We start from the raw sequence: 26,368 nt of genomic DNA, 5'->3' as shown, positions 1-26,368 counted from the left end.
AAATGTCTTTGTTGTAGAATACATTATTTTCATCTTGAACAAACATGCCCGACCTAAAGAAACACATTTTTATTATATCATCACTTTATTAATCAACTTAAAATCCATTCGATTTGTGACGTCTGTGTCCAGAAACATTGATCGATTTATCTTGCTTAAACAAGCATAATTGTCCTAAACGACAATTTGAATAAGTATGCAAACATTCCTTAAATATTCAATTTCTCATCCAATCCACTCATGAAACACATTGTATCAGTGACCTAGTAACAACAAGTTATAACTGTTTTTGGCTTACCACTGGCTGGCCTATCGCATGTGTCTTAATTTAAAACACCAATTTACGGCCTAAAAATTCGTTGAAACAACTATGACACCTCTCATCGATAAATTTTTCATACATCTTCGATCCGCACTTGATTCTACGAGTCATAAACATAATTCACTGAGTATTTTAATACTTGACACATTACGTGACTGGTCCGTTGGCCGGCTTCCTCGTAAACACCCGAGTAATTACCGGTTTCTTCACGGAAGGCGCGGTGACCTTCGACGGCGTAGACTTTGGCCTCAAACTGGGAATTTGCGACACTTTGATACCTATCGCGGTTTTCTGTTTAGGCGCAGTAGATACTTGCGCTTGCTTCGGCTGACCCTCGAAGGTGGAACTGCGGATTAGTTTCGGCTGTTCCGTTTTGTCGCTCTCGATCCAAACCCGCTTATCGGGTTTGGAGATCACTTTCTTAGTCTGCTCGACCTTTTTCCAGAGACTGGCTATTTTGCTTTCTACGTCTTTAGAGTTGATTTTGGAAGACTGTGCGCTGTTGACGCTGGAAGTGCTGCCTTGTCTGGAGCCCCTGGAAGCTAGAGTTACAGTTTTCGCGCTGTCGTTGCTCTGTAGGCTGTGGTTGGAGGCGGAGTTCCTCATGGCGGATTTGGGTTTGGGCGCGGGTTTCTCGCTGCTTCCGCCTTTCTTTAGGGGAGGTTTCGAGTACCGGTTAAGCTGCGGCAATCTAGACGGAGACGTGTTAACAGCGGGTTTAGGGGCGGTTTTCGCGTATCTAGATACGATCGGTTTCTTCTCTGCTACGGGAACTGGTAAATTTTTAGCGGGGACTGAGCTTTCTTTAGTGAAGGTGCCCTGTCGTTCTAGAGGCAAAGGTTTGCCGGCTACTAGCGGAATGGCGACGGCTTTTTGAGCTATCTTGGATGGGGATTTGTTAAGAGTCTTTTTAGGTGAAGTATTGGCGCTGGGCGGTTTGGAAGTCGTTGGAGTTTTGCTCGGAGCTTTGGCACTAGGTTTGGGAGGTACTATGGCCTTCACTGGGGCCTTGGCTGGAGTGGTGGTTGGTTTCTTAGCGGGCGGTACGCTTCGTCTGTAAGGGGAGACGTACGCCGCTTTCTTCCTGCCCCTGACCGCTTTAGGCTCCTTCTCGTGTGAGTCGTTGGAGTCTAGACTTTCATCTCGTCTCTCCGGTTTGGTGATCTTCGGTTTAGGTCTCGGAGCTTCTTCTTCAGAATCGTTGTCGGAATGTGTGTCTCCCTCGTAACTTGCAAAGTCGCTGCTGCTCGGGTTTTGGACTTTATCGCTTTGCAGCGCCCTCCGATATGACGCGGTCATTTCTATGTTCTTCAAGTTGTTGACGACGCAGATGTCCACCGCGGCCGGGCTCTCTATGACGGGGAGGTAGTTCCTGAAGCTCTTAGTGTACGTTTGCATTTGGGTCGAGTTCAGTTCGAAATCGTCTTCGTTGTGTCCGCTGTCAGTTTCCCTGAAGACATCTTGTCTGTCGTCTATAATCTGTTGATGGTTTAGTTCATTAGAAGAAAGACTGTCGTAGCCTGTAGTCGTTTCCACGTTTTCGAAGCTGGCGTCTTTGGTGACGAACGTTGGGGAAGGAGGGATGTCCTCGCTGAGAGTCCTAGTCCTGAATCTCTCGGCGTCCTCGACGCGTTTCTGTTTCACAGTCTTCTTGGCGGCTAGCCGCTGCTTTAGGCTCTCGATTTGCGGATCGACTGCCTTCGTCTCCTGTATGATGCTCTGTATGTTGACGGTCTGCGTTTGATACCTAGCTCTGTCCTCTAACCGTCGTTGTTTAGCGCTCATCTTCCTCTTTGATTTCGCATCTGAATTAGCCGTGACGTAGTCGTCCGACCTGTCGCTCTCTGATTTGGTCCACGTCATAAATTCTTCAGACGCCACTGTCAGAACATCCGACTCAGATGGTGGGTCTATTATAGTGTAAGTTTGATATCTATCTTTAGCGACATTTCGTTTCTCTTTAGGGGTCAAATATTTGGAGTCTCTCGTTTTCTTTGGAGTGGATTCGACGCTGCTCATGTCCGATGGGAGAGGCGTGCAGTTTTCAGAGCCGGATGGAATATCCGTGACCACATTTAAGGTGCTAGAAATTTCATCGTGCAGCTGATGCGCTGTAGTAGGCTCTATTTCTACCGTGGACTCTGCCATTTCATCAAACAGCGACGGAGGATTGACTTTGTCCAAGTCTAGGAGGTTAAAGTTGTGACAGAGAGGGAAATCCTGAATAGGCTGTTTGAAGTCAAATACTATGGGAGTCTTTTCTCTATCTGCTATCTCAGACACTATGCTGCTCACAGACACCATGCTACTCTCCATGTCCAAATTCTCCATTTCCGAAGGAGGTTTGACATTGTCCAGAAAACTGACAGGATTGCTATCCAAGTGTTCAGAGGATCCTTGGTGCATGGAGTTGCTGAGCGCTCTCTTAACCATCATGGCGACGGGGAGGGATTTCTTGCGGGATTTTTGGGATTTCTTCGACGTATCATCCCATTGGCCTGAGGCGCTCAAGGAGAGGAGACTGCCTAAATGTGACGGCGGTTTGACATTGTCTAGGTCTAAAGAAGTTAGCGACGTCACACTGTTTTCCATGCCGTACGTAGAGCTTTTCAGTTGCGCTGCCAACCTGGCCGCCTCTTTCTCTATAGCGGACGCCATGAGGGAGTCAAACTTCTGTTCGCCGTCGTCAACTAGGGAAGTATAGCTGGGTTCGGGGATGTTATCGAGCATGACGTCACCGAGTTGATTGTCTTCAGTGATCTGCAGGTTCGAGTCCAGCTTGTTGGTGAGATCGGGGCGGGGGGACATCACCGACTCACTTTTCTCCAGCAAATCCGGGAGCGCCAAGGCCGCATCCGCGATTTCACTTCTGATGGAGGAGACCATGTGAACGGAGCCGCTCATAGTCGGGAACGTGACGTCATCAGGGCACGTGCTGTCGTTCCACGTGTCATGCTTCGACTCCTCGAAGACCCTCTCTGGGTATTTAATATCGGAGTACTCGAGCCTCCTCGTCAACGTCGCCGCCTCGCAGTTCCTCGGCTCGTCGCTCCAGGACCCGTCGAGGACGTCCGCGTACGACTCGTTGGACCGGTCGAGTTCGTCGCGGACCTCGGAGTCCAGCGTCGTATTCGCGGACTGCGGCGCGAGGCACTCGTTGGAGCGATTCAGGCCGTTACTCGTGAGGGTTGAAGCGGGAGGTTCCCGGGAGTCGAGCGAGGGAGCGAGAGAGGGGACGGGATCATCAGAGCCAGGCCTGCGTGTCGGGGTGGTCTCGGCGCCGCCGGCGGCGGGGGCGGGGGCGGCCGCCGGCGGCGCGGGGACGTTTTTTGAATGTTGCCCCGCCCCCGCCCCCGCCCCGCGCGCGATGACCGCCTCCAGCAGCGCGCGGTCGCGAGCCTCCTCCCCCACCATTCTATCCAACGCCCCCTGGCTCCTGTTGTCCTTGCGGCGCCGGCGCTCGGTCCGGTCGTCGCGGCGCTCGGTCCGGTCGTCGCGGCGCTCGGTCCGGTCGTCGCGGCGCTCGGTCCGGTCGTCGCGGCGCTCGGCCCGGTCGTCGCGGCGCTCGGCCCGGTCGTCGCTCCGCCCGCGGAGCTTTTCGCTCCTCGGCTGGGCTTTCGACATGCCCATCCGGACGCAGCGCTCGAACACCTCCTTGTCTGTAGATCCGAACGAGTCGTTGCTGAGGGAGCTCAGGGAGTTGCTCCTCTCCGGTTGTCTCCGGGGCTCGTCGATCCTCGCGGGCAGGCTCGGGGGCCCGTCGTCGTAGTACCTCGAGTGACCTCGGAACCTGTGGGCCGAGGACTCCCCGTGGTACGAGTACGGGGACCTCGTCGGGGCGAGCTCCCGGTCGAGCCTCCGCCCGCGGGGGCCGTTCTTGATATTGTACACGCCCGAGGCGAGGTTCCTCTCGAACTCCTCGTCCTTGACTTTGGGTCGGTGTTGCGAGATTTTGTCGCTCCGGTCGAGGGATCTGTGGTGTCGAGCGGGTCTCGCGTGGTCCGCGGGTCTCTCTACAGAGTGGGCCTTGTGTCGGGCGTGGCCGAGGCCGGCCTGCACGGTCTCCTCGAAGATCTCGCGGTCTGTGGAGCCGAACGAGTCGAGGCTGAGGGAGCTGGAGGAGTCATGCGCGGCGGGGAAGTGCTTTTCAAGGTTCCGCGCCGATTTTATTGGCAGCCGGCTCTCGCGTCTGCGTTCTAGAAGTAGGAAAAGACGTTTATAAATACTATGGAATGTATTTTTAGGGTTCCGTAGCCAAATGGCAAAAAACGGAACCCTTATAGATTCGTTATGTCTGTCTGTCCGTCCGTATGTCACAGCCACTTTTTTCCGAAACTATAAGAACTATACTGTTGAAACTTGGTAAGTAGATGTATTCTGTGAACCGCATTAAGACTTTCACATAAAAATAGAAAAAAAAATTTTTTTTGGGGTTCCCCATACTTAGATTAGAACTGAAACTCAAAACATTTTTTTCATCAAACCCATACGTGTGGGGTATCTATGGATAGGTTTTTTTCTTAACTGAATAGTTTGCGCGAGAGACACTTCCAAAGTGGTAAAATGTGTTTTTTTTTAATACGTCATAAATCCCCTAAATACGGAACCCTTTATGGGCGAGTCCGACTCGCAGTTGGCCGCTTTTTTTAAAAATATTGTGATTTCAGTATGTAGGGAATTATCTCTTATTCGTATGTATGTCGGAGCGAGACACCGGAAGGACGTATCGCAGCGTTACAGTTCATAGCTTTAAACGCCTGTATAAAGTCGATTAGCAATGTTTGGTTACGTTTTACTTGGTTGTAACGGAATAATAAACTTGCGTAGAGAAAACGCCACCATCTATTGGCGTATTGTTGAACTAAGATGACAGGTAGAAGGCTTTGGAACGTCAAGAGGTGTATCTTGAGTGAACGTAGGCACGAGTTGGCATTTTTGTCGTTATGTTGGTAGACTGGTCAGGCATGTTTGCCAACTTGAATTGGAGGCGGGAGCAGTTGGCTCCGCCGCTGGGACTTTCTTCTTTCTTCTTGATCGGACCGCGCTAGAGATCGGACGTTAGCCAAGCTCGTGCCTAATTCGCTACGTTCCTGAAGGCTTACACCTGAAGGATTATTCTGAAAGCTTATAGATTCTCACGTTCTTTAACCGTTTAGCTAAGTGTTTAATTCCAAGTGTTATTTATAATTCTTATGTGCCATTAGAAGCTTACTTTTGTAAAATAAAGAAACTATGTGTTGTTTTGAAAAAATGTGTCCCGCCGAGTTTGTTGCCGGGTTAAATCTTCTCGGGTCAGAGGTGTAGGGTTGGAGCCGGTGTAGTTTGACTTAAATAAAGATTTGAATGTGATCATGTGATCTTTTTCTTTTAAATCAAATTCTTTTGGATGCAAATAGTGATTGGTCGTTTTGATTATTTAGTACTGAAATATAGTAGGCACTAGTATGGTTAACGAGTCCGAATGTTTATTTCGTGCGTTGGTAGCGTACCAGCGAATTCAACCACCCTGCAATTGATGAAATTATGCTCGAAACGACTAGTATTGTTTACGTATCTACCTGATTGCTGCGCCCATCAGGGTTTCATGTGTCATTTGTGTACCTACCTATACTCTTAAGTACTTGGAAAACCTGTAATGTACATGTGAATTGCAATAAATAAATACAATACAATACAATACCTACTATTTTGGCTGTGAAGTAATACACAGAGGTACCACGCCCACCACCACCCCTCACAATAGCCTAGCATCCCCTTTTCCCTCTTCGACATATATATTTCGTTAAAAAATTATAAAAGGAGGGTCCCGTGTGTAGGTGTACCTGGTCGTGCACTCGGCTCGTGGTCGGGGCGCGCGGCGCGCGGCGGGCGCGGCGGCGCGGCGCGGCGCGAGTCCTTGGGCGGCAGCGGCGGCGCCGGCGCGGACGTCACAGGACTGGGGCTGGGAATTTACATACGGTCAATATTCTATTCTACAGAACATTTTTGGACCGTTAGCCGTATTGTGCGAGGTGATTAGGTAGGCCTCCTGAACAACTTTTTCTATGGGACCGACTCCGAAATCACAAAAATTTTTTTGGCCGCTTTGGTCCAGTGGATGTCGACGTTTTCTATGGGAAGGCAAATTTTTTTTTTTGGGATTTCGGGGTTGGTCTCATAGAAAAATTTGTTCAGTGTGACCTACCTAATCATCTCGCACAATATGGCTCGGTCCAAAAATGACCCTGTATACACGATTCAAACTATATTAGCTGAACTAAAAATTTCCGAAATAAAATACAACCGTCTTTAATACAAATCTAAGTAATCTACGGCACTTAAAAGTTTACTAACACATTTAAAGGCGTATAAATAACCATGATCAGGGGTCGGACAAAAAGTGCGGATGACGTCAAACCACTTATAGGATGATTTCAAATAGTATTTTTGATTTTTATAAACAATTATCACTTATCACTTATCAACCTCTTTATTAAACGATATCGCCACTTGAAATGAGTAAGTACGTTTTTGACTGACACATTGTCAATCAGATGAACAATAAATTGACTTCGTTATTGTTTAGCTATTGTATCTTCACGATTATATTTAGCTAAAATTTATATTTACTAATGTATAAGAAAACGCTCTAAAATGTCATCTTTACTCGAATATTGTGGCAAGTTTCGTGAAATTTATTTTATTCACTACATCACCCTACCACCTGTATTATTAATTCCATGGATTTATTTACGATTATTTTGTTACTTCATTAATACTACTTTGTTACTACATGTCACACGGAAGTTTAAATACAAACTCAAACATCATCCTGTGTGCAAGATTACGTCATTTTTACGTCATCCGCACTCTTTGTCCGACCCCTGACCATGATATTCGAACAGAAACATTTGTTTATCACGACACCAAAACTCCTACTTCAAAATGGCAAACTCACCTCACTCGTACATTCCTTTCGTGTTCGTGTGACATCTTCACGGTTTCGGTGGATGTCCGGAGATACGGGGGCAGTGATCTCTGTACGACACGAAATATGCTAATTTTATTATTTATTATTAACCCCTCGTGTCCCTCGTATAGACAACGTCAAAAACTCTGTCCCAGGTTTTTTTATAATCGTACATTTAATAATAAATCACTTTCGCAAGAGTTTCGAATCTCCTTGATCCTGGAGATATCCTTGGAAATTAAAACATAATTTCGTTGACCAGAAAAATAAAATTTTCAAAAATTATTTAAGTGTATGTTTTAATGAAAATAAAGCCTAGTTTATCCTCTGGGTTAGAAGGTCAGATGGCAGGCGCTTTCGTAAAAACTAGTGCCCACACCAATTCCTGGGTTTAGTTGCCAAGCGCAGCCCAGGCTCCCATGAGGCGTGAACAACGCGAGGAAGAAGATGATGTATCACTACATAGTATAAAACAAAGTCACTTCCCGCTGTCTGTCTGTCTATATGCTTAGATCTTTAAAACTACGCAACGGATTTTGATGCGGTTTTTTTAATAGATAGAGTGATTCAAGAGGGAGGTTTATGTATAATTTGTTAACCCGTGCGAAGCCGGGGCGGGTCGCTAGTTAATTAAAATAAAAGCTTCTAATGATGGACAAATACTCACATAAACGTTATCCCGGTCTGAGTAGTTAACTTGAGACAAGTCCGATGACGGCTTGTTTTTCACCACCTGCAAAAAAACATATTTATAAATAAATAAATATTATAGGACATTATTACACAAATTGACTAAGCCCCACGGTAAGCTCAAGAAAGCTTGTGTTGTGGGTACTCAGACAACGATATATACAATATACAAATACTTAAATACATAGAAAACAACCATGACTCAGGAACAAATATTTGTGCTCATCGCACAAATAAATGCCCTTACTGGGATTCGAACCCAGGACCGCGGCTTCACAGGCAGGGTCACTACCCACTAGGCCAGACCGGTCGTCAAATATTCTATTAAAAAATTAGGTAACATGAATTTATAATTGACAATTCAACTCGATATTGACTTGAACTGAAAAACTATACTTTGTTAGTGTTCTTTTAGAGTTATTCATGAGAAAAACGTTCGACACTTCAGATAAATTCCAGTAAATGACCAACTTTGCGAAAGTCACAATCGAAATTTCGTTGTCTCTACTCTATAGCTCGAATACGCAAGAGCGATAGAGAGGGCCCCCAACCTCTGGGGTATGGCAACTTGGCAACTATACCATACTATTAGTAACTACATATAATATACGTTAGCGATCTTCTTCTCTATTCAGACGTGATTGGGGTCCTTGGTGCGGATGGCCGGCGTGTCCTATATAAAGGACACTGGGCAGACGTGGTACATACGTTAGCGATCCCCTTCTGTATGCAGTCCTCCAGCAGGTCCGCGTCGCTCAGGTTGCTGCTGTCCGAGGTGTCGGGAGCGTTCCGCGGCGGCGCCGAGTCGATGGACAGCACGGACAGGTTGGAGTTGCTGCCCGCCTTGGACAGGATGGCCGTGTCCAATATGAAGGACACTGGGCAGACGTGGTACATACGTTAGCGATCCCCTTCTGTATGCAGTCCTCCAGCAGGTCCGCGTCGCTCAGGTTGCTGCTGTCCGAGGTGTCGGGAGCGTTCCGCGGCGGCGCCGAGTCGATGGACAGCACGGACAGGTTGGAGTTGCTGCCCGCCTTGGACAGGATGGCCGTGTCCAATATGAAGGACACTGGGCAGACGTGGTACATACGTTAGCGATCCCCTTCTGTATGCAGTCCTCCAGCAGGTCCGCGTCGCTCAGGTTGCTGCTGTCCGAGGTGTCGGGAGCGTTCCGCGGCGGCGCCGAGTCGATGGACAGCACGGACAGGTTGGAGTTGCTGCCCGCCTTGGACAGGATGGCCGTGTCCAATATGAAGGACACTGGGCAGACGTGGTACATACGTTAGCGATCCCCTTCTGTATGCAGTCCTCCAGCAGGTCCGCGTCGCTCAGGTTGCTGCTGTCCGAGGTGTCGGGAGCGTTCCGCGGCGGCGCCGAGTCGATGGACAGCACGGACAGGTTGGAGTTGCTGCCCGCCTTGGACAGGATGGCCGTGTCCAATATGAAGGACACTGGGCAGACGTGGTACATACGTTAGCGATCCCCTTCTGTATGCAGTCCTCCAGCAGGTCCGCGTCGCTCAGGTTGCTGCTGTCCGAGGTGTCGGGAGCGTTCCGCGGCGGCGCCGAGTCGATGGACAGCACGGACAGGTTGGAGTTGCTGCCCGCCTTGGACAGGATGGCCGTGTCCAATATGAAGGACACTGGGCAGACGTGGTACATACGTTAGCGATCCCCTTCTGTATGCAGTCCTCCAGCAGGTCCGCGTCGCTCAGGTTGCTGCTGTCCGAGGTGTCGGGAGCGTTCCGCGGCGGCGCCGAGTCGATGGACAGCACGGACAGGTTGGAGTTGCTGCCCGCCTTGGACAGGATGGCCGTGTCCAATATGAAGGACACTGGGCAGACGTGGTACATACGTTAGCGATCCCCTTCTGTATGCAGTCCTCCAGCAGGTCCGCGTCGCTCAGGTTGCTGCTGTCCGAGGTGTCGGGAGCGTTCCGCGGCGGCGCCGAGTCGATGGACAGCACGGACAGGTTGGAGTTGCTGCCCGCCTTGGACAGGATGGCCGTGTCCAATATGAAGGACACTGGGCAGACGTGGTACATACGTTAGCGATCCCCTTCTGTATGCAGTCCTCCAGCAGGTCCGCGTCGCTCAGGTTGCTGCTGTCCGAGGTGTCGGGAGCGTTCCGCGGCGGCGCCGAGTCGATGGACAGCACGGACAGGTTGGAGTTGCTGCCCGCCTTGGACAGGATGGCCGGCGTGTCCTCTGTGAAGTACACCTGGCACGTGTCGCCGGGGGTTTGGGTTCCTGAAACAATTTTTAATATATTGGTCCTGGCCACAGACTTTTCATAATTCAAATTTCAAACAATTTAAATGGTTGGTTTTTTAAAGAGTTTACAACCTCGTGTTGCACTATTATTATTTTATTTGATACATTAGCAGCTCTTGGAGCTGATGTGTGTAAGTATATCGAAGCACTTGTATTTTATTTTTATTTTGCACTTTTTAAAGTTCTAAAGTGTGTATCCAGTCTATTTTGGAAAGTGTAGTGTAAGTGTACTAACAACAGTTTCTGGTAGAGAGTTCCACACATTTACCACACGATTCGGCTAGAAGTGTTTTCTAGGGTTACTAGCACACGGAGGTTTAACAAGTTTTTAAATGTGTCCTCTTAACCTTACATTCTGGCTTGATGTGTATAATATTAGGAACATTGTAGTGTCCAGACAAGATTTTGTATGTCTCAATAAGATCGCCTCGCTTCCTTCTGTCCTCCAATGTTGTAAGACCTAATTCCTGAAGCCGTTCTTCATATGGCTTGTCTTTCAATGAAGTAACATCTTAGTTGCTCTTCGTTGAACCAAGTTGAACTATCTAATCTAATACCTTTAAACGATCAATTCTTGTTTATTTATATATATATATATATATATATATATATACTTCGGGGACGGCTCTAACGATTTCGATGAAATTTACTATATGGGGGTTTTCGGGGGCGAAAAATCGATCTAGCTAGGTCTTATCTCTGGAAAAACACTAATTTTTGAGATTTTATGTTTTCCGAGCAAAGATCGGTCTCCCAGATATTATTTATTACAATAAGAGCGAACATTGAGTCCGACTTTGCCACTAACTTGACATAAAGCACTAACCTCGTAGTGGTGCACTGATCGTCCTGACAGGGAGGGCTCGGGGTGCTGGCGAGCGCTCGCTGCCGTCATTCTTGCAGCCGTTGTCTTCGATGGACAGCTTCAAGCTTAGCTCTGATGGCTGTAAATCATTTGTAGTTGTGATTACTTGCTTATTTAATCTTATAAAAACCTTCTAGGTACTAATAAATAATGTAGTAATAGTATTTTATGCAACCGTTGTTTAAGAGGGGTCAAAAAAGGCGAGTGGCGTGAGTAACAATTTGAGGCGAAGCCGAAAATTGTTAATAAAGACGCCACGAGTATTTTTTGACTCAGTTAAACAACGTTGCATACAATACTTTTTCTACGACCAAGAACTTACTTTGAAATGCAATGAAATAATAATAAAAATGGATGATGATGATTGTTTAATTTCCTAATATGATAGGTTGTTCAGTGCGTGGGATTCTTAAGGGGAACGAAAATTTTATTATTTTTGCGCTACGATGCACGGTTTAGGAGATACAGCCCTATAAATATTTTTTTTTGTTTATTTTTTTATTTTTTTTTATTTTTTATTTATTTTTTATTTTTTATTTTTTTTTATATATTAATTAGGGGTTTCTTACAGAGGAATGAACATTTTATTATTTTTGCGCTACGACGCACGGTTTAGGAGATAAAACCCATATACAACCCATAAACTTTTTTTTTTTTGTTTTTCGTGGTTTTTAAATATTACTTAGGGGCTTCAAAGGGGAACGAAAATTTGATTATTTTTGCGCTACGACGCACGGTTTAGGAGATACAGCATTATAAAGTTTTTTTTGTTTTTCTTTTTATTTCTTTTTTGTTTTTTTTTTAATATTAATTAGGGGTTTCTTACAGAGGAATGAACATTTTATTATTTTTGCGCTACGACGCACGGTTTAGGAGATACAACCCATAAACATTTTTCTTTCTTTTTTTTAATTTTTTTTTAGTTTATTGTGTTTTTTAAATATTACTTACGGGTTTCAAAGGGGAACGAAAATTTGATTATTATTGCGCTACAACGCACGGTTTAGGAGATACAGCATTATAAAGTTTTTTTTTTGTTTTTTTTTTTATTTCTCTCTTGTCTTTTTTTTAAATATTAATTAGGGGCTTCTTACAGAGGAATGAACATTTTAATATTTTTGCGCTACGACGCACGGTTTAGGAGATACAACCCATAAACATTTTTCTTTCTTTTTTTTAATTTTTTTTTAGTTTTTTGTGTTTTTTAAATATTACTTACGTGTTTCAAAGGGGAACGAAAATTTGATTATTTTTGCGCTACGACGCACGGTTTAGGAGATACAGCATTATAAAGTTTTTTTTTTTATTTCTTTTTGGTTATTTTTTTTTAATATTAATTAGGGGTTTCTTACAGAGGAATGAACATTTTATTATTTTTGCGCTACGATGCACGGTTTAGGGGATACAACCCATAAACATTTTTCTTTCTTTTTTTTTTAATTTTTTTTTAGTTTTTTGTGTTTTTTAAATATTACTTACGGGATTCAAAGGGGAACGAAAATTTGATTATTTTTGCGCTACGACGCACGGTTTAGGAGATACAGCCCTATAAAGATGAAAACTGATGATGATGATTAACCAAAACATGTCTATGGTTGACTCATCTGTCAGAAATGACAATTAAAATTAGGTTGGCAACAATGTATTCCATACAATATTTTTTAAGTGGTGATTACACGAAGTATCGTAAAAGTGCCAAAAAGATACTGCGTGTATGCACAAATACTTTTTTGGGGAATAGACTAAAGACTTGTCTTGACAACTATAAGAGAGGGTTTTAAAGGTGTGTGCACGACCCTTTAAATGACAAATAAAAGTACGGGAGTAGAAATTTTTTTTAAATTAAACGAATAATTGCAGGATCCTTCAATTATTCCATCCTTTGCCATCGTGTTTTTTCGGAAACGTTCGTATTTGTTATGTTACTTCAGTCAACCTCAGTAGTTTTTGTACTGAGACTGACTGAAATAGCATACCACGTTCGTGCTTTTCCGTGAAAATACGGTTTAAAGGATTTTTCACTGCATCTGTATTCACTTATTTAGATAATTCTCTTTCAGGTAAGCAAGATGGAAATAAATATTCTAGTTCAGGCAATTCGTAATAATTAGTCACAATTTAAAAAAAAACTTTGTTTTTCATCATCAGAATCATTACTCATCAGGTACAGTCAGCATAACGATTAGCTTAACACCCCTGGATACAAATTTAATATGTAACATACACGTGTGATATGAATAATTACGCTTTGTGTCTCTCTATCACTCTTCCATATTAGTGCGACAGTAACGGTTCGACCGCTACAAGCGTAAGCGATTGGCATCTTGGCTACGCGGCCTGTATTGTATAGATTTAAGTATTAAATACTCGAACAGGTTTCCCAACACTGACCTCGACCTCCTCCTCGATGGTGAGGCTGCTCAAACTGCTCAGAGGGTCTACCGCGAACCACGTTCGACGTGTTACCTCCCTGTCACACTTACGTACGAATTTACAAGTGCGACAGAGAGGAAACACGTCGAACGTGGTTCGCGGTAGGCCCTCAGGTTCGGCGGCGAGCACTGCGCCGGAGTGTTCTCCACCATGAACTGCGAGGTGCGCTCCTCGAACACGGACACTTCGCGACAGTCGCGCGGGTCCAGCTCCGGTTCGCACACTGGGGACAGGTTACGCTCACAGACAACAGGTTTCCCAACACTGACCTTGACCTCCTCCTCGATGGTGAGGCTGCTCAAGCTGCTCAGGTTCGGCGGCGAGCACTGCGCCGGAGTGTTCTCCACCATGAACTGCGAGGTGCGCTCCTCGAACACGGACACTTCGCGACAGTCGCGCGGGTCCAGCTCCGGTTCGCACACTGGGGACAGGTTACGCTCAAACACAACAGGTTTCCCAACACTGACCTTGACCTCCTCCTCGATGGTGAGGCTGCTCAAGCTGCTCAGGTTCGGCGGCGAGCACTGCGCCGGAGTGTTCTCCACCATGAACTGCGACGTGCGCTCCTCGAACACGGACACTTCGCGACAGTCGCGCGGGTCCAGCTCCGGTTCGCACACTGGGGACAGGTTACGCTCAAACACAACAGGTTTCCCAACACTGACCTTGACCTCCTCCTCGATGGTGAGGCTGCTCAAGCTGCTCAGGTTCGGCGGCGAGCACTGCGCCGGAGTGTTCTCCACCATGAACTGCGAGGTGCGCTCCTCGAACACGGACACTTCGCGACAGTCGCGCGGGTCCAGCTCCGGTTCGCACACTGGGGACAGGTTACGCTCAAACACAACAGGTTTCCCAACACTGACCTTGACCTCCTCCTCGATGGTGAGGCTGCTCAAGCTGCTCAGGTTCGGCGGCGAGCACTGCGCCGGAGTGTTCTCCACCATGAACTGCGACGTGCGCTCCTCGAACACGGACACTTCGCGACGATCGCGCAGGTCCAGCTCCGGTTCACACACTGGGGACAGTTTACTTTAGATGAAATTGATTTTTGAAAATACTATTCTATATTTTGAGGTACAGTAAGCTGCAGAGATAACTGACCCCCCACGCATAGAAATTTGTATGCAGGAGGGTCAGTTACGTCTACAGCTTCCTGGAGATTCCATTCATTTATTCGAAATTAAACTTTCGTGAGACATATTTTAAACTGTTTAGACGACAACGGCATCACTCACTTGAATTTGCATGAAGTGCAGCCGCCGCGAACACTCGAGCCTGAGGAAGGACCCCCGATGGGCTCGAAACATGTCGCCATTAAAATTCAAGTGAATGAAATGAATGAATGTTTTTTGGAAATGTTTAATTTGCCCTTTCAAAAGGACACTGATATGGAAGGACAGTAGTGTTGTTACCTGGCGGGGGCGTAGCGACGTCTGCGCAGCGCGGCGAGGCGGGCGCGCCGGGCGAGTCCGGGATCTCGCTCGGAGAGATGCAGCCCGATGTCAGCCGGCTACAGACAAACATACAATAGTTACTTACGATACAAGTGCGGAAAAGAGGAAATTCGAAACGAGTGGCGATAAATTAAAACACGACCAAAGGGAGTGTTTTAAATCGACGCGAGTTGCGAATTACCTATTCGCACGTGTATCGTACGTTTTGTAGTACATATGATGGCCCTTTAAACTTTCGACATAGGGACGAAAAGTAGCACCATATGTACTGTAAATTAATTATCAGTTTTATTCTATGTTGGGCGTAGTACCTTAGTATGAGATCTCACCAATGAAGCGCGGCTTCAGGTGCCGTAAGTTTATAGAGCGGAGTTTTTGAACAATCAATTGTCAAAAATGTTATTAGCAATGTAGAGCAATCGATTCGAATCCTGATTTTTGACTTTCGCTTTATAGAAAAATCTCACGAACATAGGTAAAAATTTGTAAAAAATTATACCTAAAAGTTAAATTGCTTCTAAAAACGCGCAATTTTATTTTTGAGGGAACACATCGATTACTTTTTTTTGTTAAAACTTTGCTTAAATTCAAAACGGATGTTGGGAAACGGATGTGCTGCGATTTTAACAAGCTTTTATTAGGTCGACCTGTATGTAACTATGTAATGGAATCTAAGGTAACTAATCTAACCATCTTCCAAGGATCGTAGCGTCATGAAAATTGGCAGCCGTAAGTACGAGTATGTAGTTCTGATGACAATACAATAATATGGTACTGTCGAACTGATCTGATGATGGAGACAGGAGGTGGCCATAGGAACTCTGTGATGAAACAACGCAACCTAATTAGGTTAGTGTTAGGGGTTTTTAGAATTGTCTCGATTAGTATTAGTTGTCTGTCGTAAGAAAAGTACAGTCAACGATAAAAGCTTGTACCTTGTATTAAATTTTTGCCAAAAACTTTTTAAATTTTAAGACAGAACAGCCGTCAGTCCACAACGTTAAAAAGTAACGTAAGAACTGACATGATATGACATGACGAACCTGACTTCAGACAGCACCGAACCCTGGTCCTGCTGCTCGTCGGCCTCAGGCAACGAGCCCAGAGAGGACGAGCGAGAGAACATGAGCGGGGTGTCTTCTACGAAGCGGCCTGGCGTGGAAGGCTGGGAGCTCACTGCTACTGGGTCCGTTGCGAATGTCACCGCCTTTGAACCTGGATAATTGCAATCAGTTGAGGTCAATAAACAGACAGGGTCAGAAATAATCATTTGAAATCTCTAGTTATGCGCTTGTCTTCGTCATAATAGATATAATGACATACTTAGATTGCTTGTGCTAACATTAATCTAAAATGCTACTCAAAGTGAAAAAGAAAAAAGTTTTCGTTAGGCTGACAAAGTCAACCGAGACAATTTTCTCATTGATCTCTTCGGCATTCGTTTTTTCTTTTCACTCTAATATCGTATGCATAATACTGTGCCGTTATCGTGCAACTATATACTTTTTGTGACCCAATGAACTTTGTAACCAATAAACTAATTTCTTTTCTACTCATTCTAAACTATTTTATATCTTGTCTTTGGTCTGGTAATTTACTTCTATTCTCTAAAAATAGACTGAACCCTCACCTTCTTTATCCTTCGAAGAGCTGGCGCTTTGGTCCTGAACGCTCGGCTCCACATTAATAGTAGCCATCGCATTCTTCTTCGCCAAACTGTCTTCTTCTGTGGGCTCTCCTAAACTGCTCAATGAACTAACTCGAGAAAAGTAGCCAGGAGTACCCTCGTCGCAATAGTTCACTGGTTTCTCTGGACTTATCATCCCTGAGCTGAACTTCGTGTCGAACACACTTCGCTTCTCAGGGATAGGTTCAGGGTTTTGGGGAGTAACTATCGCTCTGTCGTTGTCGTGTCTCGGAGGATCTTCTATGGAGCAAGTATCCTTTTCGTCCGAATGCGTCATGACTTCAGGGTTTTCTTTCACGCTCGGTGTTGATTTTGGTTTCCCGTCTTTGCCTATGACTCTAAGGTCAGACATGGAGGTGGCGGTGGAGAAAATGATCGGGGTTTCGTACGGAGTGCCCTCAGTGGCGAAGTGTTTGATAGTGTCCTCGTGGGCGGCCGGCTCGGAGATGTCTGAACCGTTTTCTGATTGGTGCTCAGCGTAGCGGAGGGAATAATCCGTTGGCTGATCTAAATCGGTCTCTTGGTAATCTCCGAAGGTGCTCGGACTATCTTTCTTGTATTTTTTGGTAGCTTTGGGTTTGCCTTCGGCTAAAGACGGTTCCGGCTCGTTGGTTTTGGTTTCCGAATATTTTCTGCTGAAATCTATAGGCTGGTCGCAAGAGTCTTGGTCGACGTCGTAACCAGACTCTGTGTAATTAGTTCTCATGTCGGTCGTTCGCGGTGGTGGTATCGGAGGTTGCGTTGGATATCGCAGGAAACCGTCTTTGGCTAAAGGTTTGGAGACCATTTTAAACGCTTCGCCGCCTGATTCACTCTTCATCAAGTCTTTGTTTCTGGGTGTCGGTACGGGGACTTTGCCAGTGCGCATGACCCTTTCGAATACTGTGTCGGAATGAGCGCTCGTGACTGAATCCTTGCTGTCTGAACGGTTGACGTTGCTAGAGCTTCCCGTGGTAGATCGAGTGACTAAAGCACCTTTTAATAAAGTGTTACTGCAGCTAAGGTAGCTGGCGAGATGCGCGCTGTGGCTGAGTGATATTTGTGAGGTCAGAGCTCCCATTAAAGGCGAGCTCGAGGACATTCTGTTGAGGTTCATGGCGATCTGCCGCTCGGTGGCCGTGAAGAGACTCTTCTCGTCCCTATTGCTTGTGGTAGGGGAGGTCGCCGGTTCGATGTTGTCACAAGTTTCGGCTAAGTTCTGGTCTAACTCCTGTTCGAGAGCTTTCTGTTTCCTAGCTCCGAGTGTAGGCAGAGCAGGCAGGTTCATAGTTCTAGCTGTGCTGTCTAGCGAGATGATGTGTGTCTTTCCCGGTTTGGAGTTGAGAAGGTTCTTAAGGGCCGCGCCTGAGCCCATGGCTATCATCTTGTGCTTGGAATGGATGAGGCTGCGGAGCATGGGCACGGCTCCGTGGTCCCATAGGAACTGTTGGTCCTGCGGGCAGCGCGCAGAGAGGTTCCACAGCGTGCCACAGGAGTTGCTCACGACGGTGAGACTGGGTGACTTCAAGTGCTGCAGTAAGACACTCAAGCAATTTCTCTCGCGGAGAATTTGCCTGTAATCTTCTCGGACGGCGATGTGGCTGGAGACGTTCCGCATTATGCCGCCGGCGTTCTCTACGATGGCGAGGGTTTTGGTCGGGGAGTCGTAGCTGAGCATATCGACGAGGAACCCTAAAGCGCCGTCAACGGAGCACAGGGCGACCTTGTTCATGGAGCAGTGGGCGGTGAGGTTCCAAAGGGCAGAGAGTACGGACTTGAGGGTGGCCTCCTTTTGGCACGTCATGGCCGCTTTGGTGAGGCCCTTCACGGCTCCGACTTCTCGCAGGACCTGCTTGCTGCTGGTGTCCGCTCTCCATGATAAGTTACGTAATACAGCAGCGGTTACCTGATGGAGAACGAAATGAAGTGTTAATATGACTTATTTATGTGAAATTAGCATTTGACATGTTACATTTTACTTGAAATGTTTGACATCAAGTAAGCGAGACATTGGGAAAATCACAAAGTGATATAAATTTTGAGAAGTTCTAATGGGTCATGATACTCATGCATGACATAGAAAATGGTACCTATTCAATATCAATAACGTAACTAATGTAACTATAAATCTTTTAATGAATAACATGACTGTGACAAAATCAGCACCATTGCATTATTTATGCAAAAAATTGATCTCCACTTTCTCAGTTGGTCCTTCTTGTTTCTCAAGCAGGAGTTAGGAGTTAACTAGTAAGTACTCAATTAAACCATTAACAGTTTATAAAAGCAGCTATGTATGTAAGTCTGCAAGTTAACATACCTGTCTCATGTCATCATTGGGCGATTCTAGTTGCTCCACCAACGCCAGCATGAAGTCTTTAAACGAGCACAACAACGACTTGTTGTTGCCGTCGCCAAACGTCAGGTTCGTCAGCGTCATGCCGGCGTACTTCCTCATCGTCAGGCACGTGTTATCGTCAGTTCTGCTCCCGTGCGCTGCTTGGTCTCCACTCACTAACGCCGCAAGAGCTTGTAGACCACCCAGTTGGCACACCACGTGCCTATGCTCCTCGTCAAAGGACAGCTTCATCAACGCAGCCACGCTTTGACTCGGATGTTTACTACCATCGTCTTCGATAACTTCCTTCCCCTCTTTCCGGTTTTCTACGACATCTTCTAAGATGTAGCAGTATTCTCTAACTTGCTCGAGTAGTCTCCAGACTCTCGCTTCTCGTCTGCCGGCTTTGTCGTCGGTTTGAGTGTGGATGATGTTTCGCAGCGCCTTTGCGGCGCGGTCTCTCGTCTCTCTGGGTACTTTGGAGTGGATCAGTTGCACTAGTAAGGGTATGCAGCCCGCTTGTCTCATTGCGATGCAGCTTTCCACTGATCTGCTCATTTCTAGTAGAGGTCCGCTCAGGTCGGCGTTGTTCTCTGGCGATAAGCTAAGAAGGGAGATGAGAGAGATGACGCAGTCCATTTTGTTGTCTAGATTGGAGGAGGGCCGGTGACCTTCGGCCGAGCCGTTGCTGGAGAAGCTCCGGACGCTCGCGGTGTCGTGGCCGGTCCAAATGTCTCGCTCGCCGGGCCATGTGCCCCTATACAGCTGTGAGGCTCTTTTGTCTCTTTCACTAGATCTCGCCGCATTTTCTAAGCCGTAATGTAGCGTACTCCGGTAACTAGTCCTATGCGGTCGTTCTTCTTGAGGTAAATATGAGGAATTCTTTGTAGTTTTTTTGGGGAGGGCGCCGGCTTTCTTTTGCGCTTGGTCGTCCTCGGCTTCGTCGTCGAGGAAGTTGGGGTTGGTGATGTCGCTGCGCTCGTCAAATTCATCGGGTGATGGCGAGTGGTCGAGGAAATGTGGTTTGGGGATGCGACATTCTATATTCGATTTGGAGGGGTTCTGGTAATCGTCGTCGAGGAAATGCCGGCGCGGGAGCGGGTCGGGATCCAGGGCTAGTGTGAGGTCCCGAGAGCGCGCTTTGTCCGTTTTGGGGGGTAGAGTCTGAGGGGGTTTGGGGTGTTTTGAGTCGATGGGGCGGCGCGCTTCGGGGGACAGAGGGGAAGGATCCTGCGAGCCGCGCGGGGGTTCACTGGAGGTGGACGGGGTGCAGTCATCGCTGGCGGATGGTACGGAGTCAGTTAACGGCGAATTTGAAGAGTCCATGCTGCTCCAGGGATCTACCATCACTTCGTTCTCCAACTGTAACAAAGTAAAATTGAACTGTTAAAAAGTGTTCTAGAACATGTTGCCCCACTTAGTCGCCTTTAATTGCAATTGTCTCAGTAAATGGGGGAGATACAAATAAAAGCCGGTTCCTCAGTGCCAAAAGTACACCTTATAAGGAGAAATGGGTGAAGGCGGCATGGCAACCGGCTTAAAGCTTAAACATGAAAGTCCCGGTCAAGGTTGACCGTACGCGCCCGTGTGTAGGCCAGTGCTATTTTTATTACATCATTAAAATGCCGACGTTTACACGCACTTTTAATTTTACAACTGAATTATGCGACTTCTGTTTAGGTGGGCTAACACAAATATTTACTCATTGGAACTTTCTTTCTACATTTAACCCGGAAAGAGTGAGCGTATTCATAAAATATGACGATTTTCAGAAAATACCTTTCGTAAAGTAAACAGAGACAGAGAATTTAATGAAAAACCTATTTTTGTATATAACCTTTTATTGACATTTATTGTCCAATTAATATGAATATTTCAAACAATATCTGTAAAACATATAATACAACTAATAACGGTAATAATAGGTATATAGTACAACTAATAACCAGTCTCATTTGTTTAGGCTGCAAGTTCATTTGCATAATGCATTACTAGCCAATTTTCTCTAATCAGAATTATAGTTTCGGTCAACAATGACTCCACTAAATATGTAACGGTGACAGAAACGTGTGTCAAATACATCAGCAGTAACTGTTGACTCAAATAACTAATAAGGACCGAAGGATAAAAAAAATACACCATTTCCTGTTCCATTCAACGTCACATGCGGCAACTCGCATGCACATTAGCATTAGGGGTGAAGACTGTTAGTTAAAGTATATTGATTACTAATATGTAAATCACTAGAAATTAAGGAAAAAAAGGTAGTCCGTGGTATTTTAAAAAATATTTATATGAATCTAAAATAACTAGGTACCAAGAGTAGTTTATAGGTAAGTACGTATAGTTTGACAAAGGACTGTCTCATTTCAAACATAGACAGAGAGAACCATAATATACTGTTACTAGTACACTGGTACTAGTACCCAAAAGAAAAGGACGAGTATAGTTTTTTGATCTAACTGTAATTAGATCACGATCACGATCTACGGCTCACGACGTCACAGGTCTGTGTATCATATAAGCTCCATAATAACCAGGGGTCGGACAAAAAGAGCCGATGACGTAAAAATGACGTAATCTTGCACACAGGATGATGTTTGAGTTTGTATTTAAACTTCCGTGTGACATGTAGTAACAAAGTAGTATTAATGAAGTAACAAAATAATCGTAAATAAATCCATGGAATTAATAATACAGGTGGTAGGGTGATGTAGTGAATAAAATAAATTTCTTCGTTGGTATATCTTGATTACAGCAAGAGCAGTATACGTGTTTGTCACGTACCTCCAAAAACGGAAAATTGCCACAATATTCGAGTACAGATGACATTTTAGAGCGTTTTCTTATACATTAGTAAATATACATTTTAGCTAAATATAATCGTGAAGATACAATAGCTAAACAATAACGAAGTCAATTTATTGTTCATCTGATTGACAATGTGTCAGTCAAAAACGTACTTACTCATTTCAAGTGGCGATATCGTTTAATAAAGAGGTTGATAAATGATAAGTGATAATTGTTTATGAAAATCAAAAATACTATTTGAAATCATCCTATAAGTGGATTGACGTCATCCGCACTTTTTGTCCGACCCCTGATAATAACATTAATAATTAAATCGTTTTGACAGTTTAAAAAGAACAGTCGATTGACTTTTCAGTCAAATACCGTTTTGTAACATATCACGCAGTGGAAAAGTTGAAAACATTTCAGCCCTAATTGCCAGTGTCCCACAGCTGTAAATTAATAATTCATTGTTTCTTTCTAGGGTTCCGTAGCCAAATGGCAAAAAACGGAACCCTTATAGATTCGTCATGTCTGTCTGTCTGTCTGTCTGTCCGTCTGTCCGTCTGTCTGTCCGTCCGTATGTCACAGCCACTTTTCTCCGAAACTATAAGAACTATACTGTTGAAACTTGGTAAGTAGATGTATTCTGTGAACCGCATTAAGATTTTCACACAAAAATAGAAAAAAAACAATAAATTTTTGGGGTTCCCCATACTTCGAACTGAAACTCAAAAATTTTTTTTCCATCAAACCCATACGTGTGGGGTATCTATGGATAGGTCTTCAAAAATGATATTGAGGTTCCTAATATCATTTTTTTCTAAACTGAATAGTTTGCGCGAGAGACACTTCCAAAGTGGTAAAATGTGTGTCCCCCCCCTGTAACTTCTAAAATAAGAGAATGATAAAACTAAAAAAAATATATGATGTACATTACCATGTAAACTTCCACCGAAAATTGGTTTGAACGAGATCTAGTAAGTAGTTTTTTTATACGTCATAAATCGCCTAAATACGGAACCCTTCATGGGCGAGTCCGACTCGCACTTGGCCGCTTTTTTTAAACGACATCAGTAATTCTGCACCATATGTGACATGACACATAAAACCGCAGTGACGTCACCAGTTGAACAAATGAGTTCCCACTGGAGATGGACAATAAATTAAAATGTAACGCGAGAGCTGCGCGACTGATGAATTTTCTGTTCAAGACTTTTTGTTGGCACTTGGCACAATGTTACAGCAGTAGGTATTTTAATTAATAATGAACCTTTCGAGTACGACTAAAAGGTAAACTTTTGGTGTTTATACGAACTTAAGCATAAATATAGAGAATAAAAATTTACATACCCGGGTTGAATATAATTTCCTCAATTTAATATTATTGAAAAAAACTACGTAGGTAATAAATGTTCATTATATCAGAGTAACCCTTTGGGCGCCATGTCAAATTAAGTGCGAAAGTACTGTCAAAAATATACGAATACAGTTTCGAACAATATAAAATATATTAGATTGAAACACCTAAATAGAAAAAATACAATACTTTTTCTTAAGACAAATTATTTTTAGCATCACTAAACCTTATTAAACAAACAACAAACCTTTGTATGTTTGTGTGTAGGTATGTTCGCGATAAACTCGAAAATTACTGAACGGATTTTCCTGCGGTTTTCACCTATCAATAGAGTGATTCTAGAGGAAGGTTTAGGTGTATAATTTGTTAAGATTTTGTGTAACCCTTGCGAAGCCGGGGCGGGTCGCTAGTTGTGAATATGTCAGTCAGCGGTAATAGGGTTAAAACGTTAACAAAGCTACATTCAGCGTACACACGCGGTTGACGCGGTGGCGTCATGTCTATAAACGACAGTCATCTAGCCGGGAATGCCATATTTAGGTCAGCGCTGTATTACCATTAATAATTTAACTTCCAGTTTGACCACACGTTGTTAGCTTAATTACTTTTTTGTTTAAATTTAATTTTGTCTAATAATTGTGCTGGAATGGAACAAAAAGTTTTGAAATGTTTGTAAAACTGTCCAAGGAGTAAGTTTGTGTACAGTCATCATACTAAGAAACTTACGTACGTAGACATGATTAAGATTATACTATCCGATCGGGTTTGGGCAGCCAATGATATCCCCGCGAATTGAATCAAACCTTTTCTTTCGCCAACCTACGCAACATTGATAACAACCTTTATTATTTTCGGTTCGTGAAATTTTCTCCACGCAATATAGTTTGACCTTCGTCCCAACAAGTGCCATGTTATCAATCTCCTCCAGTCGCTTAGGCGACGCGCTAGAATACTAAGCAATTTTCATTCTTGCTTCACTACATTCAATATATTTATGCAGATATAATCCTGTAATGCGTTTTTTTCTGTTTTAACAGTGATACAGGAATAAATAAGTTAGGCGTTAGGCCCATAGCCATCGACGAGATATTGCCATACTTTTGTACTTTTCGCGTTTTCGCTACACGTAAAAAAAGTGCACACGTTTTCAATTGCCTTGCGAATTCCAGCAAACTTACCTGATATCCAATATTAGGAAGGGAAAGAGTATAATCTGAAAACAGTATTTGTTCAGGTATTATGTTTGAGACCTTATGGAGCCACAGAACACATGGAACACAAGTAATCTCATGAACTCGACCGTAATCTTCAGTTTACCCTCTCTAGATTGTTTTAACCTCTGACGCGCATCTGTCTCCGCTCAAGATTGTTTTTCTTAAGCATCCCAATGTACGGGACAGCCGTATAATGAATACAATGAGTCAGTGACAATGCCGTAGAAGAGTGGACAATGGACGTTCCGGCCGACAATGGGTGGCGCCGGTTAATTGTAAACTGATTGATTCGAGGTCAAGCTTTTGTTTTATGCGGGTTCTTCGCTATTGTCATTAAGGTTAAGAGTTCACGTTGACCGACCTAGGGGCCTAACCAAGTGGTAACGTTTTCCATATATTAACTCAAATAATCATCACCTGTCATGGCGATACATTTTTACTTTGCGACTCGTGTTTGTCGAAAAACGATTGTTATCTTGGCTACGAGTGCTACGGCTCGTATTAAATTTATGTCAACTTATTATCTCTCAATCTTCTTCTTGTTCGTGTAAAGGGATCGAACTTCTTAAAACTAAATTTATGTTTGCCAATTTTTTGCCACTTCTAGCCCTCAGGAGGTGTAACCCTCAAGAGATCTTCCTCAGTGCACATCGTTGAGCACAGAGAACACAATAACATGTTAATAACAAATAATTCAATCGTTTAGAGTTAGGAAACAGGGAATAATTTTGAAGCAGGTCCTTGAAACCTATTGACTGGTTTAGTTGCCAACTTCGTTAATTAAGTTGTCGTAACCAGTTATCCACCCACGAAGAGCAAGCTATTGACTTGCTATGTCGATAATTTGTCATGTTACTTACCTACCTAAAGAAGATTTTTGTTTAAATCTGTCTGTTTCTGAATGATGCAGGTTATACCACTTACCGTCTTACCATAGAGAAATATAGTAGGATAAGAGTGCTCGGTCCATACATCAGTTTTGGTGTGTTATGTTGTTGAGCAATGAGCATTAGACTTTCCGGTCGGTGCTACATCTATTGTCAAGTAACAGTACTGATAATTCCGCTACTCGATGCTCGCTGCTCGATGTCGATGTCGACTATGAAAATAATAGTCTTTTTGGTACCAAAACTGATGTGTGGAGTGAGCAATCTATGTAATTTTTTCTCTATGGTCTTACTAAATACATCAGCAGCTTACGTCCTTCTTAAACAGGTATGAGCTCATGAATCCTTACCAGTCTGGTTTTCGTTCCGGTCACAGTACAGTCACAGCCCTTGTCAAGATTACTGATGATATTCGGGCCGGAATGGACAACCGTAGACTCACTGTACTATCGCTGTTAGATTTCAGCAATGCATTTAACACAGTTGATTTTGATGTTTTACTTGGCGTAATGCGTTCTCTTAACATTTCTCCTTCAGTCATTGATTGGTTTCATAGCTATCTTGAAGGCCGTCGGCAACGCGTGAAAGTAGATTCCTCTTGTTCTTCGTGGTGCAGCACGTTGGCCGGTGTACCGCAAGGCGGCGTGTTGTCTCCTCTCCTATTTTCAATATTTATTAATAAAATTACTAGTGATATTTCCTCTTCATACCACCTCTATGCCGACGACCTCCAAATTTACTCGCAGTGTGCAATTAGTGATCTCTCTCAAACTATTAGCTCCACGAACCGGGACTTGGAATCCATCTCCAGTTGGAGTAAACGCTATGGACTGAAAGTGAATCCGGTTAAAACGCAGGCCATAATTTTAGGTAGTCCTCAACTCACCTCTCGGATTGACTTGCACAGCTTACCAGCCATAGTGTTTGATGGCGTCCAGGTTCCTTATTCGAGTCAAGTAAAGAATCTCGGTATTCTAATAGATCGTACACTTTCGTGGATACCACAGATCAGTGAGACCAGTAGGAAATTGTTTGCTTCCTTGGGGTCACTTCGTAGAGTTCGTAACTTTTTGCCGCTTGCCACCAAAATTGCGCTTGCACAATCTCTTCTTCTTCCCATACTAGATT

General features: G+C 44.5%; 1 protein-coding gene across 1 annotated transcript in view; it reads right to left on the bottom strand.

Moving 5' to 3' along the window:
- Positions 1 to 285: 285 nt before the first annotated feature.
- The window catches only part of LOC134655781 (adenomatous polyposis coli protein-like), a 53,126-nt gene continuing 27,043 nt past the window's right edge, over positions 286 to 26,368 (bottom strand). The window contains exons 3-13 of the mRNA XM_063511246.1: positions 18,972 to 20,351; positions 16,616 to 18,557; positions 16,029 to 16,200; positions 14,944 to 15,041; positions 13,801 to 14,546; positions 11,060 to 11,177; positions 10,007 to 10,209; positions 7,939 to 8,004; positions 7,260 to 7,339; positions 6,145 to 6,263; positions 286 to 4,518 (exon numbers count right to left, since the gene is read on the bottom strand). Of these exons, the coding sequence (XP_063367316.1) occupies positions 470 to 4,518; positions 6,145 to 6,263; positions 7,260 to 7,339; positions 7,939 to 8,004; positions 10,007 to 10,209; positions 11,060 to 11,177; positions 13,801 to 14,546; positions 14,944 to 15,041; positions 16,029 to 16,200; positions 16,616 to 18,557; positions 18,972 to 20,351 (8,973 nt within the window). The 3' untranslated portion in view covers positions 286 to 469. The remainder of the gene's footprint in view (positions 4,519 to 6,144; positions 6,264 to 7,259; positions 7,340 to 7,938; positions 8,005 to 10,006; positions 10,210 to 11,059; positions 11,178 to 13,800; positions 14,547 to 14,943; positions 15,042 to 16,028; positions 16,201 to 16,615; positions 18,558 to 18,971; positions 20,352 to 26,368) is intronic.

The sequence above is a fragment of the Cydia amplana genome, chromosome 2, assembly GCF_948474715.1.
Source record: "Cydia amplana chromosome 2, ilCydAmpl1.1, whole genome shotgun sequence".
In the NCBI taxonomy this organism is placed as follows: Eukaryota; Metazoa; Arthropoda; class Insecta; order Lepidoptera; family Tortricidae; genus Cydia; species Cydia amplana.
This window is presented reverse-complemented; position numbering and strand designations above follow the sequence as displayed.